The sequence below is a fragment of the Oryza glaberrima genome, chromosome 3, assembly GCF_000147395.1.
Source record: "Oryza glaberrima chromosome 3, OglaRS2, whole genome shotgun sequence".
Taxonomy (NCBI): Eukaryota; Viridiplantae; Streptophyta; class Magnoliopsida; order Poales; family Poaceae; genus Oryza; species Oryza glaberrima.
In genome coordinates this window covers 1,474,571-1,492,679 of record NC_068328.1, presented here as the reverse complement: position 1 = coordinate 1,492,679, position 18,109 = coordinate 1,474,571, and the positions used below count along the sequence as shown (strand labels likewise).

General features: G+C 43.9%; 3 protein-coding genes across 7 annotated transcripts; all 3 read left to right on the top strand.

Moving 5' to 3' along the window:
* The first annotated feature begins 281 nt into the window (after window positions 1-281).
* Window positions 282-2,671, top strand: LOC127765185 (uncharacterized). Of its 5 annotated transcripts, none has more exons than XM_052290031.1 (4): window positions 285-457; window positions 932-1,102; window positions 1,928-2,012; window positions 2,404-2,671. In XM_052290031.1, the coding sequence occupies exons 1-3, from the start codon at window positions 368-370 to the stop codon at window positions 2,009-2,011; spliced, it is 345 nt and encodes a 114-aa protein (XP_052145991.1). In that variant the 5' UTR covers window positions 285-367; the 3' UTR covers window position 2,012; window positions 2,404-2,671. The 5 variants fall into 5 exon arrangements, with proteins under 5 accessions (XP_052145995.1, XP_052145994.1, XP_052145991.1 ...); XM_052290032.1 differs by having other exon boundaries at window positions 2,399-2,671; XM_052290033.1 differs by lacking the exon at window positions 2,404-2,671 and adding an exon at window positions 2,259-2,392.
* Window positions 2,672-4,129: 1,458 nt separating this feature from the next.
* On the top strand, window positions 4,130-4,966 carry LOC127765184 (uncharacterized). The gene has a single exon (XM_052290029.1). It carries the CDS (start codon window positions 4,428-4,430, stop codon window positions 4,785-4,787), a length of 360 nt encoding a protein of 119 aa, XP_052145989.1. The 5' UTR covers window positions 4,130-4,427; the 3' UTR covers window positions 4,788-4,966.
* Window positions 4,967-8,192: 3,226 nt separating this feature from the next.
* Window positions 8,193-12,364, top strand: LOC127766797 (CBL-interacting protein kinase 9). Its single transcript, XM_052291943.1, has 14 exons — window positions 8,193-8,420; window positions 9,138-9,200; window positions 9,311-9,382; window positions 9,571-9,678; window positions 9,770-9,850; window positions 10,085-10,138; window positions 10,220-10,345; window positions 10,432-10,521; window positions 10,674-10,796; window positions 10,910-11,020; window positions 11,258-11,374; window positions 11,510-11,566; window positions 11,664-11,738; window positions 11,876-12,364. The coding sequence occupies exons 1-14, from the start codon at window positions 8,208-8,210 to the stop codon at window positions 11,954-11,956; spliced, it is 1,371 nt and encodes a 456-aa protein (XP_052147903.1). The 5' UTR covers window positions 8,193-8,207; the 3' UTR covers window positions 11,957-12,364.
* Window positions 12,365-18,109: the final 5,745 nt, after the last annotated feature.

The following is an 18,109-nucleotide window of genomic DNA, read 5'->3' as shown; positions in this document are numbered from 1 at the left end:
CCCGGTGCCGGCGCCGGCCCTCATGGAAACGAGAGGATTGGTGCGACCGCCGGAGTGCGCTCCGATGGCCGATTGGCCGCGGCGGCGGCACCGCGAGTCGGCGAGACGACGCCTGATCAGGCCGCCGCTTCTCTTCCCCAATCCCACTACCTCCCGGTCTTGTACTGTACATCATTTAGGCCCAGCAAAGCCCACGTAGTCCGTTTTTTATGTGGGCCTCATCAGTCCTTCCTCGCAACTAAGGCCCATTTAGCGAAACCCAGGCTCGTTGGCCCAGTTCTCCCCTCCGTCTTCAGTTTTCTCCACCATGAGAGGACTGCTACAGAGTTGTGGAGTGGATCTCCGCCTCCGGTGAGCTCCAGCTCCGATGGCACGCGGAGGCGGCTACGGGTGGGCGCTCGCGGCGGGCCTCAACGCCGCGCTCGCCGCCATCTCCGCCAAGTTCTTCGCGCCTCCGGTACTCTACTAGCTCTCTCTCTACCTCCCTCCGATCTGAACATTCTGTTTTCTGTTCATACCTTGCTTGGAAGGCTGCCGCTGTAACCTTAATAGGCCGCTTCAGCCTTTGTTCGGGTTTAATTTGTTCATGCTGGTTCGGTTAAATGATTTTACCAAGTTCATGGGCATGAAACAGTCACTTACTTGGATCCGAAGTTGCGGATTCATCAGATAATTCGAGGTTAGATGTGTGATCCCTTCAGGTAATGACTTAGTGCTAGAAGTATAACTGGGATAATGTGGAAATTGCTGATCAAAGTTAACTATCATGTGTGGTTCAATTAGTTTAGGATCAGATTGTGAAAATACCTCAAATCAAATGATACCGGTTTAACCTGTACTCCGGATTAGTTCCTCCTACCAGTGTACTTGTAGTCTAGTACTGCCTGCTATTTTGTTACTTGAGACTTGACTTTATTATTGCCTTCTACAGCTTCTGAAATACAGCATGGTGATACTTTTCAATGTGACAATGTGGGGCTGCTATGTGAACAGCCTCAAAGCACTGTCATCCCTCCAAGCAACCGTCACCAATTTTGCTGCCAACTTCATTTCATCAGGTCTTGCAGGGTACTTTCTGTTCGAGGAGCCACTGCCTTCTAAGGTAATATGAGAATTCTCCCTTCTGTGTAGTGCGTGCACATCAAGCTAGTTATTCATGCAGATCAAATAGCTAAAAATTTTCAAATTTATTTGTGTTAGCTTATGTCCTCTGTTAGATTGGGCTTTTTCTTCCCTTTCAAACATGGGAAGAGTATCCTAGGTTGATCTGTCACATTGCTTCTTAGTAGTATGAGTAGGTTTATTTATTATAAATAGGATTAAATCTAGTTATTAAGCTAGGCCACTTTATCTGGATTCATATTACTCGCTTGAAAAGTCACATAGCATACAAAGATTATCTTATAATTTACTGTTGTATGAAAAAATTCTTGAGAGATGCATGCAGTTGGTTGATAGGAAAGAAAACACACTGGATCTTTAGGTTGTTATGCTAAAATAGATGCCGTTTTTCAGATAGAGAAATAGATGGTCTTGTGCTTTATATCATGAGCAATGACTTGCCCCCTTGTATACCAGTTAAATACAAGCCAAACCCTGTCATAAATACAACAATAATAACATATCACTTGCCTACTATATCTGTACAGCTGAATTTAAGTACAGTCTGTAAAATATAATAATAATAAAAAGAGACATTTGGAGGGAGAGATGTCCCTCCAAACAGTTTCAAGAAGAAATGTGAGCGTGTTGGGGATTGAACACGGGACCTCAGGGTTGAAACCACACACCCTTTGCCACTGCATTATCAAGTGTATCTCAGACTGTAGAATACTGATACATCACTTTCCCCACTTTTGAGTTTACATGTATACAAAATTGTAACTGAACTGCACTCAGCTTTTGAATTTGATGTATGTTCATACAGTGGTTTGTAGGTGCTAGTCTTATCATTGTTGGTGTTTTTATCCTAAGCAAATCAAGCATCGAGAAGAAACTGAACTCTGACTAGAGTAAGTTTTAAGGCCAAAATTTTATTAGCTACAACACACATTGTCAGTTTGTACTTCTATAAGCTTGTGGTATGTTTGACCATAACTTGACTCTTTTGTAAAAACTTGTGTCAATTATGTTTTGCAACTTTAGTTCATATTTTTGTAATTAGTAAATAACTTGAGCTCATCTATTGAGACATCAATACAAGATTGTTTTAAAAGTGAATGCATGATCTAAGAATTGCTTTTTGTATTGACTTTAAGATGACAACAATCAGGAAGTGGAAGCGCCATATCTGAAAGGAGTATCTCTTTTCTCATTAGCAGTATAGTCACAGCAGAAATTCTTCCCTCTAATATTTTCATAATTTCATTGCCCTGACTTTGATTTTTTTTACGGCAAGAGGAGATTTTCAGCTGTTCCTGAAGCACTGTAGATCATGATCCTCTGAAATGCAGTGTGAGTGAAAAAAGATAAGGTTCTTTCCACTGTTCATGAAGCACAGCAGATAATGTTCCTCTGAAATGACAATCCTATGTCGGATGCTCCATCAACATTAGCTTCCCATCTGCTGACCCCTCCAAGGGACAGCATAATTTGCTTTTGATACCCGCGGTATAGTTTCATCAGTGTTTAACTGTCCCTTCGTTTCTAAGAGAACCTTCTTAGTACGCCAGTCTGGACTGTTAACTGATACTACTACCTTGTTTGGTGATACTGATACCTGAACGGCTGAACCTGTGTTATCACTTGTCAGGACCTTACAGTTTGCTCTGTCCTGCTAGCGAGCAACACAATCAGTAATTCAGTATATCGGAGGAGATCGTGCGTGGTCGTGCTATCAGCCGATCAAGTGATGAAAACTTGAATCTATAGGGATTGAATTGTCATCCTCATCAGTAAAAAATATTTGCATTCCAAACATGTCTGAGGCTTTTCTTGAAATAAAAAAAAGAATCATTGCAGTTGCCTGTTGCAGCATCCGGAAAGAAAGAAAGAAAGAGGAGCACATGCACATGCCATGCGTCCCATTTGAGCATCTTTTATTGGGGTAGGGTGGGTTCCTCCTGAATGGATGCAATCTGCATGGCAAGTAAACCATTTCTGTTGACTAGTACAAACTCCTGCTGAAAAATATTCTTCAGACAAACGGAGTAGGACCATCCGAGACGATCGATCGATGAATCGATGGACTTTATGGGTGTAGTACGCTGGGCAGAGACAAGAGTTTGGCTATCTTGATTCTGAGGATGAGTCGACCAAGGGACCCTTTGCAGGGTCAGGTTTGTTTTTTGTCCCACTCTCTGGAAGACTGGAGTAGTACACTACTTGAAGCATCCCATAGCTGGGGGATAGTGACAATTACAGAGTCGTTCTACATTGTGTATTCGCTTATCTAATTTGCTGATCCTGAAGAAACGGGCAGTCTATCCTAGATGGAAATGGAAGAACAAAGATCTGAAATGGGAATAGTAAACCCGAAATTATGTAATGGAAATTAGGAGTAACACAGGATTGATTGGAAACGTTTCATTCAGAAATTTTTATACGTTCCAAACGAGACACTGCGTGTTGCTTCGACTACACGTTGTGCGTCCGGCACGATACGACAAACTTTCCAGCTGAAGCTGGATGTATGCGAGCAGTGCAACGGCCGGCCGGGAAACGAACAACTCTTGAATCCCTCTCACAGAAGCGAACAAGCCAGCTTCGTGGCCAGTAAGTACCAAGCCACAGCTCACCGCGGAATCGACCGGGGTGAGCTGAGCTGGATGCAGATTGCGCCCGGAGTAACCGAGCTGGGGACGGGGTTAAAGTGAGGACATGATTAGTCTGTTGAAAAAAAAAACTTTAGGAATACCAAATTTTGGTTTATTGATACATGGTAAAAAAAAAAAGTGTACCAGAGATCTTATTTGCTCTGAATTTTGGAAATCTCAAGAGTAAATACTCAGAATCTACTAAACTCCTATTTGGTAAGGTTCATATATGATTAGAAGATAGTATATTTGATTTATTACGCAACCGAAATATGGTATATTGTTTTTCCTAACGAGAAACCAATGAAGCCCTTGATTTTCGGGGTAGAAAATGTTGAAATTCTTACTACAAGATGTCTGATTTATTACCTTACAAAATGCGACAGCAGTAAATTTTGGTGATCTTTAATTTTTTTTTTGTGGCAAGAAACCCATCAAAGCCCCTTTGATCCTGGCGTGGAAAGCGATAAGCGGTGGTGTCGCGTCGCGTCTGCAGTAGAAATGGAAGCCTGGGGGCTGTGGCTGTGGCGTGGGCCAAAGCAGCAGCCATCACCAGATAACCCCGCCCGCATGCCCCCGCCTCAGGCCCCCCTCCCCAACGTAGTATATTCACCTCGCCGCACGGCAGCGGCAGCAGCAGCGTGCCACGAGACGACCACCAGCTAGCTCGCAATGGCGCAGCACGAGAGGAAGCCAGTCGGCGAGGCGGTGGACGTGGAGGCGGGAGGAGGAGGAGGACGGCAGCGAGCGGCGGCGGCGGCGGGGGAGAGAATGAGGTTGACGTGGTCGTGCCTCGCCGTGGCGGCGGGCGTGGCGGCGACGGGGGTGGCGGGCGCGGCCGTGCTGGTGTGGTGGGCGGTGGCGTTCCACCCGGCGCATGAGCAGCTGTGGATGGTGCCCGTCGGCCTCGTCCTCCTCGGCACCCCGCTCGTCGCCTGGCTCTCCCTCTTCGCCTCCGGTGCGTGCCGCCGCCTCGGCAGCCTCCGCGCCGTCCAGGACCAGGTCCCGCCGCCCTTCGCTGCCGAGAGATGATTGGGTTGTCTTCGATCTGTCGTCCGTCCGTCGAGTGTACATTTTCTTAGTCTTATTATTCTTCTTCGGTGTTCTTTCTTATCGTCGTTTTTCCTAAGATGATCGGAATGTGATCAGAATGGGATCCAAATTCTAAAGAAAAGTTCTTGCTAGTACAAACCTGCAGATTTCAGATGCTTCGATTGATCTTGCAGATAAGTTTGGCACTTAATTATATTCTAGTCGATCAAGTACGTGGGAAGAAATTCTCCTTGTCAAGGTTTTTTATTCAGCGAGTTAACATTGACAGCTCCGGATCGAATTTTGAGAGAGAGCTATGCAGCTCAGCCCGACAGCGATTTGTCATAGTCACACAAAAATGATGGCTCCTTTACTACTATCGCCGCATAGTCCACACATAGGCACGAGAAAAGAAAGTGTTGTTTTCTTTCCTACGCGGTCACTGCCACAGCTTGGAAACACAGAGTGACCGCAGCGACTAGTACTTGGCAGTTGGAGCACGAAGGCCTGAATCTGATGGTGGTGCCAACTCGGCCAAAGTCCCAATTATTCCTCACAAGTCGCGACTTGGCAATCGACGTCGCCTTCAATAATGCAAGGCTGACTGGCAATGAGACTGGGCATGTAGCACGCGCGTCGCTCATGTGTGTGTATCACGCTAACATTTGTCTCGGGGCTCTGGCAGATTATGGGTGGAGATTTGGACGGAAGCTAGCTAGTAATATATATGTTGGTCTGTTCCAGTTACGTTGCAAACTGCGATAATGGCGAACGGATCGATGGGCACAAAGCCACATATGCATGGGGCATGGACTTAACTAGATAGTGCGGTTTGGTGGCTCTACACGTTTTAGAATTCGCATCTCATTCTCGGTGAATAAAAACCTAGTCAAAAGTTGAGGCTCTCCCATCTGCAAGACTGCAACCGAACAGACGCTGAAGAATCTATCTTAGGATCGAGCTCGTCGTGTTCACTGTTCAGGCGGCCGAAGCTTTGCGCCTGGTTGATGGGGACGGGAGTATCTATAGTGGACCAGTACTTCACTGTACTATTACTACTACTACTACTACTGCCCCAGTACAAATACTGATGATGTGTGTTCGCATCACATTATTCTGGCTAAGCTTTCTTCCTCCTCTTTCTTGGGACGAGGACAGCGGCGGCAGCGTACGCAGCGGGCCAGATTCTACACGAATTCTGCACGCTAGTTGCATGCAAAAGCCGCCTTGCGAGTTGCGAGTTCCGACGTACGGTTACCTCTGGGCACCAAACGGGAAACCGGCCAAGCCGTTGCTGTGTTTCGAGTTCCGACGACGACGCCGCTGCGGCAGCGGTGCACTCACACTCACGATAGCTGTGGCAATTCAGCTCGATTATATCACGGGCGGGGGCATGGCGTGTCCTGGGACGGTGCCATTCGGTGGAGCGTCAACTCGGAAAGCGGCCGTCCGGTGACACGGCCGACCTGGCCTGGCCTCTCCCTTCGGCTTCACTTCCCTAGCTTGAGACTTCCCCCTTTATTATTGTACCACATGTTGATGGAGACATTCGGGGTAGTTGACCACGTCGGGGCGATGAATCATGCGCGCATGTATCGTATGGTCTGGAGACGACGATCCTTTTCTTCTCATGGGCTGGGCTTCTTTCACTCGTCGACAGAGAGCATCATGGGCCAGCCCACCGTTGTTTTTGTAAGGCGAGAGCGAGAGAGAGAGAGAGAGAGAGAGAGAGAGAGAGAGAGAGAGAGAGAGTCCGGTTTCAGGGCCTGTTTGTCAACTGGGCCTGAAAGAATTGGGCCAGGTTTCTCGCCAGATTATGGGCTCCCAAACAGAGGGTTTTGGGTTTATGACATTTCTTCTGCTGCTAACCTGCCACGTTGGGAGCTGAATATCTACGAACTACGTCAAAATGTATAAAATCGCGGTTTTAATTTTTCTTTTCAGAAATCTCTTAGCATAGCCTTCTTAAAATAGAAAACTAAGCATTTTCTATCTAGCACGATTCTACTTTCTTCTAACTCGCGGTTAGGAGTGTTTCTGCGACAACCATCAAGTATAACTCGACAAAAATCACCGGCCATGGAGCTCATCGAAGTACGTACCCTCCTGGAATCGAAATCCCACAAGCTGACAACGCAAACAAAGTCGCACGTGGAGCTCTCACTCCAGAACAACAGTGCTGTCCCCGTCACAATAATCTCGCCGTCTACTTCCAAAGTCACGAAAGCTGCTGCAGTATCAACCACTAACACAAGAGTTGCAATCACAATTCTCTCCAAATGTAATGTGACGGTTACGATTTCAAATCAGCAATCACACACAGGTCGATCGGTCACGCCCCCTGTCGTGGTAATGCCTTGATGGCGGCGAGGAAAAAGATTTGAGAGAATGTGGTGTGCAGTGCAGGCAGCGACGACGAACGGGACATGGCACGAGGCGCTAGTGGTGGTGTGGTGCCCCCGCGTGACGCCGCAGGATAAGGCTCTCGGCCCCATCGCGGCATCAATCATGCATTCACGCTGCTACTGGCCTACTGCTATTGCTATTGCTATTGCTAGCCGCTTGCTGATTCGTGGCGCACCGCTTCCGACAGCGACCACATCAGGCAAGGTTAATTGCGTGCATGATTGCTGGAAAAACAACACAGCAAACGGCATACAGTAGCAAGATCACACACGTTCGTTTTTGTCGTCGTCGCGGTCGCGGTGAATTGTTCAGAGGAGAGCCAGAGTTTGTTCAGGGGAGGACGTGTGGAGCACGGATGGATCAGCGCGTCGTTTTCAACGGAGGAATGATTGAGAGTACGGCACCGTACGGGTGCTCCTTCGAGGAAGGTGCAAAGCACGCATGTTCAGGGTTACTACTAGCTCGTTGCCTGTCGCTGTGGCCACGGTGGTGGACGACGGCGAGATTTTCCCTACTCCAGCGTAAAGAAAACCGAAAGGAGCGATCTCCAAGTGGCAACACGTAAAATCTCGCCCCACATTTGGAGTTATCCATCCGAGGAGGAGCCACGGTTAAATGCCGCGTTCGCGCGTGCTCGTTACGTACGCGTGTTGCTTTCGAGTTTGATTAATCGTTTTTTTTGCCGGGGTGGTGGTGGGATTGGGATAGAGTTCGGGCCACTGCCTGTGAAAACTGTGAATCGCGTCGCGTTGCACACGGCCAAAACGATAGCGCGCGCACGCACGCACGCATCCGTGCCGCACGCCGCGCGCCGCCTACGTCTCGTCCCACGCGGTTCCCGACCGGACCCCACACCACACCTGCCACCAACGCATCTCCGCCTTATTTGAGGCGCGCGCACGGAGCGCCCAAGCCATCCAGCCTGCGTGCGACCTACCAACGCGCGCACTCCTCGATCCCATCATCGGAAGGCGGCGAGGCGCGCGGTGGAGGATTGATCTGCGGGAGGGATTGATGGCGGAGGCGGAGGCGGAGGCGGCGGGGGCGGGGGCGGGGGCGGGGCCGGCGAGGAGGACGACGAGGGTGGGGCGCTACGAGCTCGGCAAGACGATCGGGGAGGGGAGCTTCGCCAAGGTCAAGGTCGCCCGCGACACGCGCACCGGCGACACCCTCGCCATCAAGGTGCTCGACCGCAACCATGTGCTTCGCCACAAGATGGTCGAGCAGGTCCGCCGCCTTAATCATCCTCAAAATTGAATATTTATCTCTTTTTTAGACATCAGGTAATAACAAGTTGGATCTTTTCTCGGAGGGGATCGAATTAAGAATCCTAAATTATTCTAGATAGATGCTAGATTATTATAAAAGATGGATCTTCATGGGGATTAATAAACATTAAACGAGAATATGCGCTTACTACGTCTCTACCATTGTCAAGATTCTGTCTGTTTGGATTGTTTGTGATTGAAGAAAGGTCATGTGTCCGCCTGTCCAGCGGGCTAAATCTGCTCTGATCTAAAGGAAATTAGATGGAATTGTATCAAGTTTGAATCGGAAATGTAACAACAGATTATCAAGCTGGGCCATGTAACCATAACAATATCTCCGATGCGGTGATGCCAACCCTGTCTTAATCAAATGCTTTCTGCCTAGCAAAAAGCTGTGCTAGCTTTGGTGTTCGTAGGAGTGGCAAGAGTTGTTCTACTTTTCTCGGGGAGTTATAAATTCAGTCTGACTGGGGGGAAACTCGGGTATTGTACATTCCGTGCTAGATCACTCATTGGTTGATGCATTGTTTGGTGGAAAAACTAGTATTTTTTTTGGTTAAATATGTGATTTTCCATATGATGTGTTGGCACAATTAAATGTCCCTGCTCGAGCTGTTCTGTTTTCCAGTTTGAGCTTTCGATTGTGAATGATAACCTCATATTCCACTTCTATCAGATCAAACGGGAGATTTCCACAATGAAGCTAATAAAACATCCAAATGTGGTCCAGTTGCATGAGGTACTTTGCTATCTTTGCAGGAACAATAGCGTCATTACCACTCATACCCTTCTTTTTTTTTTATCTCATCTCATTCAATGAGAATTTTACATTCAATGTGTGTTTGACAGGTCATGGCTAGCAAATCAAAGATATACATGGTTCTTGAATATGTTGATGGAGGCGAGCTTTTTGATAAGATTGTAAGGCCCATGAACTTTCTGTGCCAGATATCACGATTCTTATTTTTGTTTATGTACAAATTGCTTTTACATGCTGTAAGAGTAGCTTGTTGAACCGGCACATTTGACTGTTTTGATACTGACTAACTAATCCGCAGTTCTTGGACCATACAAGTTGACCCATTTATCATCATGTTATTATCAACTAGGTCAATTCTGGGAGACTAGGAGAAGATGAAGCAAGGAGATACTTCCATCAACTTATAAATGCAGTAGATTATTGCCACAGCAGAGGAGTGTACCATAGAGATCTGAAGGTTTGTTGAATTATCCTGCTTACCTCCTTTCTGGGTAATCTCCACTGGGATGGATGTATTCTCATTCATATTTTTTATGTGCCATTTGCAGCCAGAGAATCTGCTTCTTGATTCGCATGGAGCTCTTAAAGTTTCAGATTTTGGCCTTAGTGCGTTTGCTCCACAAACAAAAGTATGATATCTAGCTAGTACCCAGAAGTATGTTTTTGTAGTTGTTAAAAAATTAACCAGTTTCTTTATCCTAATGTGATGTGTTTGGGTTTTCTAGCATTTTTCTGGTTTAATTGACTTGTTCCTTAACTTGCACTATTACCTCAAATGAACTTTGGACGCATAATTATTTGTTTTGGTGACAAGAAAGTTGAAAGAAGTAACTTTGGTAAACTATTTTGATTGTTTTATTTAGGAGGATGGACTTCTGCATACTGCTTGCGGAACACCAAATTATGTTGCACCTGAGGTGAATCATGTTGCCTTTGATTAAACTCGTGTATTTTCTCCAAAAAGATGTAAGAATCATATATTCATACTGTTCTCTCAGGTGCTTGCTGATAAAGGTTATGATGGTATGGCTGCTGATGTATGGTCCTGCGGCATAATCTTATTTGTCCTCATGGCTGGATATTTACCTTTCGATGACCCCAACCTAATGACCCTTTACAAACTGGTAAGTATGTGTAACATGCACGCATTCTAATGTTTCTTGTGAATTTCATTGGTAAACTTGATAGACTTTTGATGTTCTCTTCACAGATCTGCAAGGCAAAAGTTTCTTGTCCACACTGGTTTTCTTCAGGTGCGAAGAAGTTCATTAAGCGCATACTTGATCCTAATCCCTGCACAGTAAGTGACAATTAAGGACATATATCTTCAGCTAACCAGTTTGACCAGCTGACTGCTGCTAGTCCAATGAGTTTCATTGTATATCCTCTTTGAAGCCTTTTATGATGGCAATTTGAGAGAAGTCAGAAAACAATGAGCTATATTCTTTGCAGAGAATAACAATTGCACAAATTTTGGAAGATGATTGGTTCAAAAAGGATTACAAACCACCACTTTTTGAGCAAGGTGAAGATGTGAGCCTTGATGATGTTGATGCTGCATTCGATTGTTCAGAGGTAATGCTAGCTGAACATTTATCTGTAACCTGCATCCTTTCCCAAAAATACGATTTGTAACCTGAGTTAAAACCACTTCTTTGTTTGCTACGTTTGTTTGTTTAACCTTTCAGGAGAATCTCGTGGCAGAGAAGAGAGAAAAGCCTGAATCCATGAATGCGTTTGCTCTAATTTCAAGGTCACAGGGATTCAACCTTGGAAATTTATTTGAGAAGGAAATGATGGTAGGTTTTGATAGAGTCCAATATTATAATTCCATGTTGAGAATATGTTATGCGCTAGATAGATTGGAGTGCTTCTTTCTGGAAGCTGGTATCGGTTAATATAATTTTGCTAATATTTTCCTCTTTTCTTTATGTGCTAAGTCCGACAGAACAATTATGTTTTGATCAATTTATCATCCTATTAGCTGTACTCCTTAATCGTTTACTAAATAGTATGAGTCTACCTAATATATATAGGGAATGGTGAAGCGGGAAACTTCCTTCACATCTCAATGTACACCACAGGAGATCATGTCTAAAATAGAGGAAGCTTGTGGACCTCTTGGTTTCAATGTGCGGAAACAAAATTATAAGGTTTGTAGCATTTTAGACGGCTATGTATTGACTAGTTTGCTTTATGTGGGTTTCTGTTAGTTTCCTTGAGAATTTGCATCAGTATGTTTGCCATTCAGAAGTAACTTGGATTTGTTCTTTTTTGTTGGGCTCCAGATGAAGTTAAAAGGTGATAAGACTGGAAGAAAAGGCCATTTATCTGTAGCAACGGAGGTACTGGAAACTAAATTGACATGTATCTGTTAAGTCTGTGCAATGCTTTAGTAACTTTTGCTTTAATAAAAGAACTTATTCACATGCTATCTCACAGGTTTTCGAGGTTGCTCCATCACTCCACATGGTTGAGCTTCGTAAAACTGGAGGGGACACGCTGGAGTTTCACAATGTATGTTATCAAACTTTGTATATTCTATCATTTCATAGTGGGTCATTGAAAAAAAAATCATTTCATAGTACCCAGCATCTAGTTGTTTCTTGATGATTTCAGAACGATTAACGTCATTTCTATCAAATTGCATGCAGTTCTACAACAATTTCTCGTCAGAGTTAAAAGACATAGTGTGGAAATCTGAATCTGACGCAAAAGCAGCAAAGAAGAGGTGATCTTTAGTATTCCAACTATCCAACGCTCCTGGATGTAGTTCCCTCTTTGTAGCGTTTGCACCATTTCTCCAGGTGACACCAAAGGATATCGTCCTCCTGGTCTTGTGCGCATTGATGAATTTTCTGGGATCACATCTTGTTGTGCCAATCCTTGTAAAAGGGTGCGCTTCTTTTTTTTCTTTTTAACCCTTAGCGCAACTGTGGACATGCTCACATACATGTATAAGGCCCTCCCGGAGATGCACCTTGTATTTGCAGTTGGGATTTCAAATAGGAGATGCACCTTGTATTTGCAGTTGGGATGTCAAATAGGTGTCCTACATGCTTTGGTGACCAGTAGGGTTGTGTGCCTTTTCTTTTAGTGCTGAAAAGTATATAATAAGATCAAAATGTGAAATTGGGAGGTTATATCCAGCTTATAACTACCCTAACAGTTGCGATTTTCTCCGTTTTTAGGAATTTTTTTTTGGCTCCTTGGGAGAGGATAAGCGTTTTTTTTTGTGCAAAACGCTCTTTGTATTTGCACGGAATATCACATACATCCTTGGACCGCTTGACACCCTGTTGTATTTCTTACATATAATCCATCGCCTTCTAGAAAAAAACAACACGAAGAAGAAAAACTTCCGCTTCTAGGGGTAGCGCTGTAAACATGAAAACCATAGTGGCTTTTCTGCAAAACGTCTTACACTAACCCCCAATCCTGAAACCCTCACCCATTCCTCCGGACTCGGCTTGAGTGACATTGGGTAGGTAAGTCACTGTTGACGGCTGTTAAGTACTAAATTAACACCGTCAATATCTGCATAAAACCATAAACATTGAACATCCAACATAGTGGTAGGGTTTATTTCTAACAACTTCCATAAGTGTTGGTGTATATTCGTATGCAGGTGACAAACTATCTAAGTTAAGAAGAAATATACATGAAGGAGGATGAGAATCAAACTCGTATCCAAACTTATGGAGTTTTGGACCCAGAAACCCAATTAAACACCTCCAAATGGGCCAAACATTCATACCAATGGATTGAAGGGCCCAAAATGAGTGTCCAGGCCGAAAACCGGAGTGAAAGGATCCGTCCCGGGTTCGGCCGAACCCTTACGGAGGCCGCTAGCCCAGGCCAGGTTGCGTTCGGTTGTTAATCGTTCCCCAATGACGGTTATGTCGTTTTCACTGGTGGAACCCGTCAGAAATTGGACACTTGGCACTAGGAGGATGAAGATGCTTATTGGATGCTTGGAAGAAACTCTATCCTCCGAAGGCACCTCCACCTATAAATACCCATTCTCATCATTCATTCCAACACACACCGATGTAGAGCTGAATTACAAGAGGCTCTAAGTATACTTTAGCTTCTTTATATATTCTATAGTATACTTAGAATAAGTGAAAGAGTTAAGTAAGTATACTTTAGCTTCTTTATATGTTCTATAGTATACTTAGAATAAGTGAAAGAGTAAAGTAGGAGAAGTCGGAGGAATTCCGGAGTTATCGGTAATCCTCTCCTTATTCTTGTACTTTATTGATTACTCAGTTCAATAGAAATATCATTATGAGAAATTAAGATTTGCTTAGTGAGAATTATTCTTGGTTAGTTCCTAATTAGCATACAGGATCATTGTTCACTATAGTCCAGTAATATACCGTGATTGCTTTACCGGTATATAGTGATTAATTTTATAGATGTGGTGTGTGGGTAATTAATTTTTAGTGGTTGCTGCGTATCCCATAGTACGTTAGAGGTGGTTTTGACGACCAAATTTGGTAAGTTGTGAACTAAGTTCAACATTGGGATCAAGGCGGATTCGAGAAAGAGATGGATTCGAAGAACAGAGTATGCATCGGCTGGAGTGTACATCGGCTGAGATGGATCGGACAGAGGACAGCCGATGCAGCCGATAGAGGTGATGTAGCCGATTCTGATGAAGATGGTTTCAAGGCTGTTTCTAGAATCGTTTGAAGTGCTGCACAGGGATTGCCGCGATGGAGATAAAGCTCTCGGATAGGCAATTGTATCTATTAATTAGGATATTTCATATAATTTCCTTAGAGATATGTTTGGGCAAAAGTCTGCCGCAAAGACTTATGGTATCTTAGAGTTTGTTGGAGATAAGTGTAATCTCGGGTATAAATAGAACCCGAACCCATGTAATCAAAAAACAATCGTTCAATATAATCTCGGCGCATCGCCACCCTTTTTATTTTTGTTTATTTCGACGAGTTCTTGCTTTCGGGTTGAGCTGCATCGGTTTCGATTTTCAACTAGAGGTAAAACTTGTTATGGCGGCTTGCGTTCTCGGGGTTAATGCTTCCATCTTTATGACACTTTAACCCTGTTTATGTAATTCGTCAAGTTATCATATACACGTTACAATCTATGTTAGTTGCGCTATATAACTTGTTATCGTCTGGTTCTTATTGTTAGGAAGCAATCGGTAGAGTTATGTTTTGTTATTAATCTAGATTGTATCGTATATCTATCATCTCTTGTAGGTTTTCATCATCCTGCCTAGATCTCATACCTGTCTTTATGCTTAATGCTGCATCGGTTGAGTTCGATCTATTAAGTAATATTTATAATTATGATATCTGGTTTGTTTTAGAGGAAATTACCTATCTAGCATAAAAAAAGTTGCTTTTCCCTCTATAGCACCCAAACTTTAAAAGTTCCCTATCTAGACACTTCTAAAATTTCCCTTCCCTATGTAGCACTTCCGTTAGTTTTTACACTTGACGGTGTTAACTAGCAGGAGAAAAAACGGTTTTGCCCTTCTTTAGTTTTCAGACTTGCCAGTACATGATGTTGGTTATTAATTACTTAAGTTAATTAATGACAAGTGAAGCCACAAGAGGATAATTATTTTTTTTCAAAAGAGTGGATCGACATGTTATATTTGCAGTGTTACGTTAAATCAAGAGAAAGCACGTCTAAAATACCAACAATCATGTACGGGCAAGTCTGAAAACTAAAGAAGGGCGAAACCGTCTTTTCTCTTGCTAGTTAACACCGTCAAGTGTAAAAACTAACGGAAGTGCTACATAGGGAAGGGAAATTTTAGAAGTGCCTAGATAGGTAAATTTTTAAGTTTGGGTGCTATAGAGGGAAGAGCAACTTTTTTTGATGCTAGATAGGGAATTTTCTCTTTGTTTTATGATCATTGAGAGAGATAGTATCGGGGTTTCAGCTGATCTTACCTGATTTAGCTTTATGTCTTGTATGCTTAATTGATATGCTAAATTTGCCCTTTATATTAAGATCTTGTTACAATAAAGTGTGTTAGGCTTCTGTTTGATATATTCTATCTGTTTTAATATCTTAATATATAGTGGTATCGGAGTACTAGCCGATACATGCTAGATCTATCTGATCGGCTATGCTACAAGTGTTTATAATCTTTATGTTAATGTATACTTCGATCTAAGTGATTTATACTATCTCGGCATGGCGACCGATCTATCCCAATCACTTGATTTAAATATACATCGACAAAAGGATTATATAGCATTAATATCTACAGCCGATCGAGTAGATTTAGTCTTATCTTGCTTATTTATAACTGCCGATCGATTCACATATGACATCGGCTTGAAAATAAATGATACGCCATCGGCGACTAGCCGATCGGCTATCGTTTATGGAGTTAACCGCGGTTTTTCTTGTCTTTCTTTCTTGTTGATTGCAGGATCAAATCAACTGGCATGCTAACGAACCTAAAAGCAAGATTTTGGACCTACACTGAAGTTAAGCAGATCTTCCAGGCCAGTGTGTGTTTTTCGCATCAACAGGTGGGTGTAGAGGTGGTGACAGCCCTCAAGAGCACTTAAGATATGGGTGTAGAGGTGGTGACAGCTCTCAAGAGCACTTAAGTCCTCCTATCCGGTACGTAGTAGAGTGATATCTGAGAACAGCAGGTTGCCAGTGCCTGAAGTATCGCATTAGGATTAAAGTTAAGCTTTCCTTAGACAGTGTTTCTCACTAGAAAATCCTCTCTACCCATTGCCCATATTTATCTTTTGTCCTTGGATGAACCGGAGGAACAGATAATCACACACGTTCCCTTGGATTCGATACCCTTGGAATACTCCGTAGGGAAGTGCTACATCGGTATATCTGTACGCTTGCGGATTCTATCTATGATTGTAAGAAATACCAACAAGCATTTCTAGCGCCGTTGCCGGGGAATGGTTGCTGTTTATCTCCGAACCTTGTTCATCCTCGTATCCTTTTTACTTTTTCTTTCTTCTACCTTCACCCCTGCTACCCCAAAGAAGTATTCCTGTAAAACTCTTCTCGCTCATGTAGCCACAATCTATCTTCCAATTATCTACTCTTCGGGGCGAATTTTATGAGCCACTTCCTTCATCGGAGCCAACTTTTACAATTGGCTATGAAATTCGCCCTGAATTCATAAACATGGTTAGGGAGAAACCTTTATCTAGTCTTCACCGGAAAATCCCTACCATCACCTGTGGGAGTTTGAGCTGCTGTGCTCATGCCTTAAGATTCGAGGCATGGCACAAGGAATTGTGTGGTGGAAGTTGTTTCCGTTCTCTCTTGAAGATAGAGCGAAACAATGGTACACATCTATCGGTGGGTGTGTAAACGGTGACTGGGAAAGATTGCAGGGTAGATTCTGTCTTGCCTTCTTTCCAGTAACCCGTATCACTGCCCTTCGCGTAGAAATCCTCAGCTTCCAGCATGAAAATAAGGAATCAATAGGTGCGGCATGGCCCAGATTTACTAATTTGGTACGATCTAGTCCAAACTTGTCTATACCCGAATACGTGTTGTTGCAACAGTTCTATACAGGTTTAGGTAAGAAGTCTGCATTTTATCTTGACATCACTGCTGGAGGGTCGTTCATGCATAAAACTCCATCCGAAGGCAAGGAAATTCTAGACTGAATTCTAGAAAACACCTCCTTTGTAGAGCAATATTTTGAACCCATCCAGAAGGCATCGGTGTCAAAACAAGAGGATCCTTCAATAGCCGAATCTGAATCAAATCCTTCCACATCATCAGTTTCGGCTAAAGAATCCTCTCCCGAGCCATCAGCACCGAAGAACGAAGAATTTCAAACTTTGGGATCCACTCTATACTTCAGGGATGATCTTCAGAATGATCATGAGAATTCTTTGACAGACATCCCTCATGATATGGTGCCGATAGAGGATGTAATGGTGGTTCTGCTTCATGAGTCCCCTAAATCTCTTCCAGAACCGGATGCTTATCAATTCATTCAGAAAGAAGACTCCGGTGAGACCCTTGAAGTGTTCTCCATAGAACCACCATCACAACCTCCTATTGAGCATGAACCTTGTCCCTCTGGCTATCAAAATGTTGTTCCCAACAGTTGTTAAGAAACAACCACGATATTGCACGACGCATCCTTTGGCAAGGAGAACTTTCAGGCCATGGACAAGCTTGAGACATCAACTCTGGAGGACAGGAGAAAGCATTCCACAAAGGAGTATGAAAGTTTCTCTTTCAAAATTCCTCGGGAATCATGCCCACATAAAGAATCCCAAGAGGCCTGTCCGGTTAATGCCACTTCCTTGTGTGAGAACCACAATGTCGATGTTTGGGATCACGTCTATGGTATTTGGATAGTATGCGGATCGTTGGTACCAGGGTATATGCGAGATTGAGGTAAAAGAGATGGAGACAGGGATTTTTATACAGGTTCGGGCCCCTTATCTGACAGGTAATAGTCCTACATCCTGTTGGCCAAAGCCGGTGTTGCTCTTTATTCATCTGGATCACACAAATACAATATATGGGATAACCTATCTAACTGTCATCGACTTGGCGGCTAGATAACCAACTCGTAGTCGACGACATGGTAGTCTTCCTCCTCAAGTGCGAACTCGTCGAGATCAGAGATGGCGCTAGATCCCTCTCGCCGGCTTCCGTAGGCATCAGATGGGGTATGGCTAGGCTAATATCTGATGTCGAGATCTGACGGCGTGTGTTGGCTTGTGTATATGTTGTGTCTTGTGGCTTGTCCCCTCTCCTCCTAGGGGAGCTCATATTTATACCCATAGGTACCCCCTTGTCCAAGTAAAACTAGGGAGACCAATATGGATACAATCCTAGTTATCTGATATACATCCTAGTTATCTGATATACTAGCTAATACCCTCTTTCTG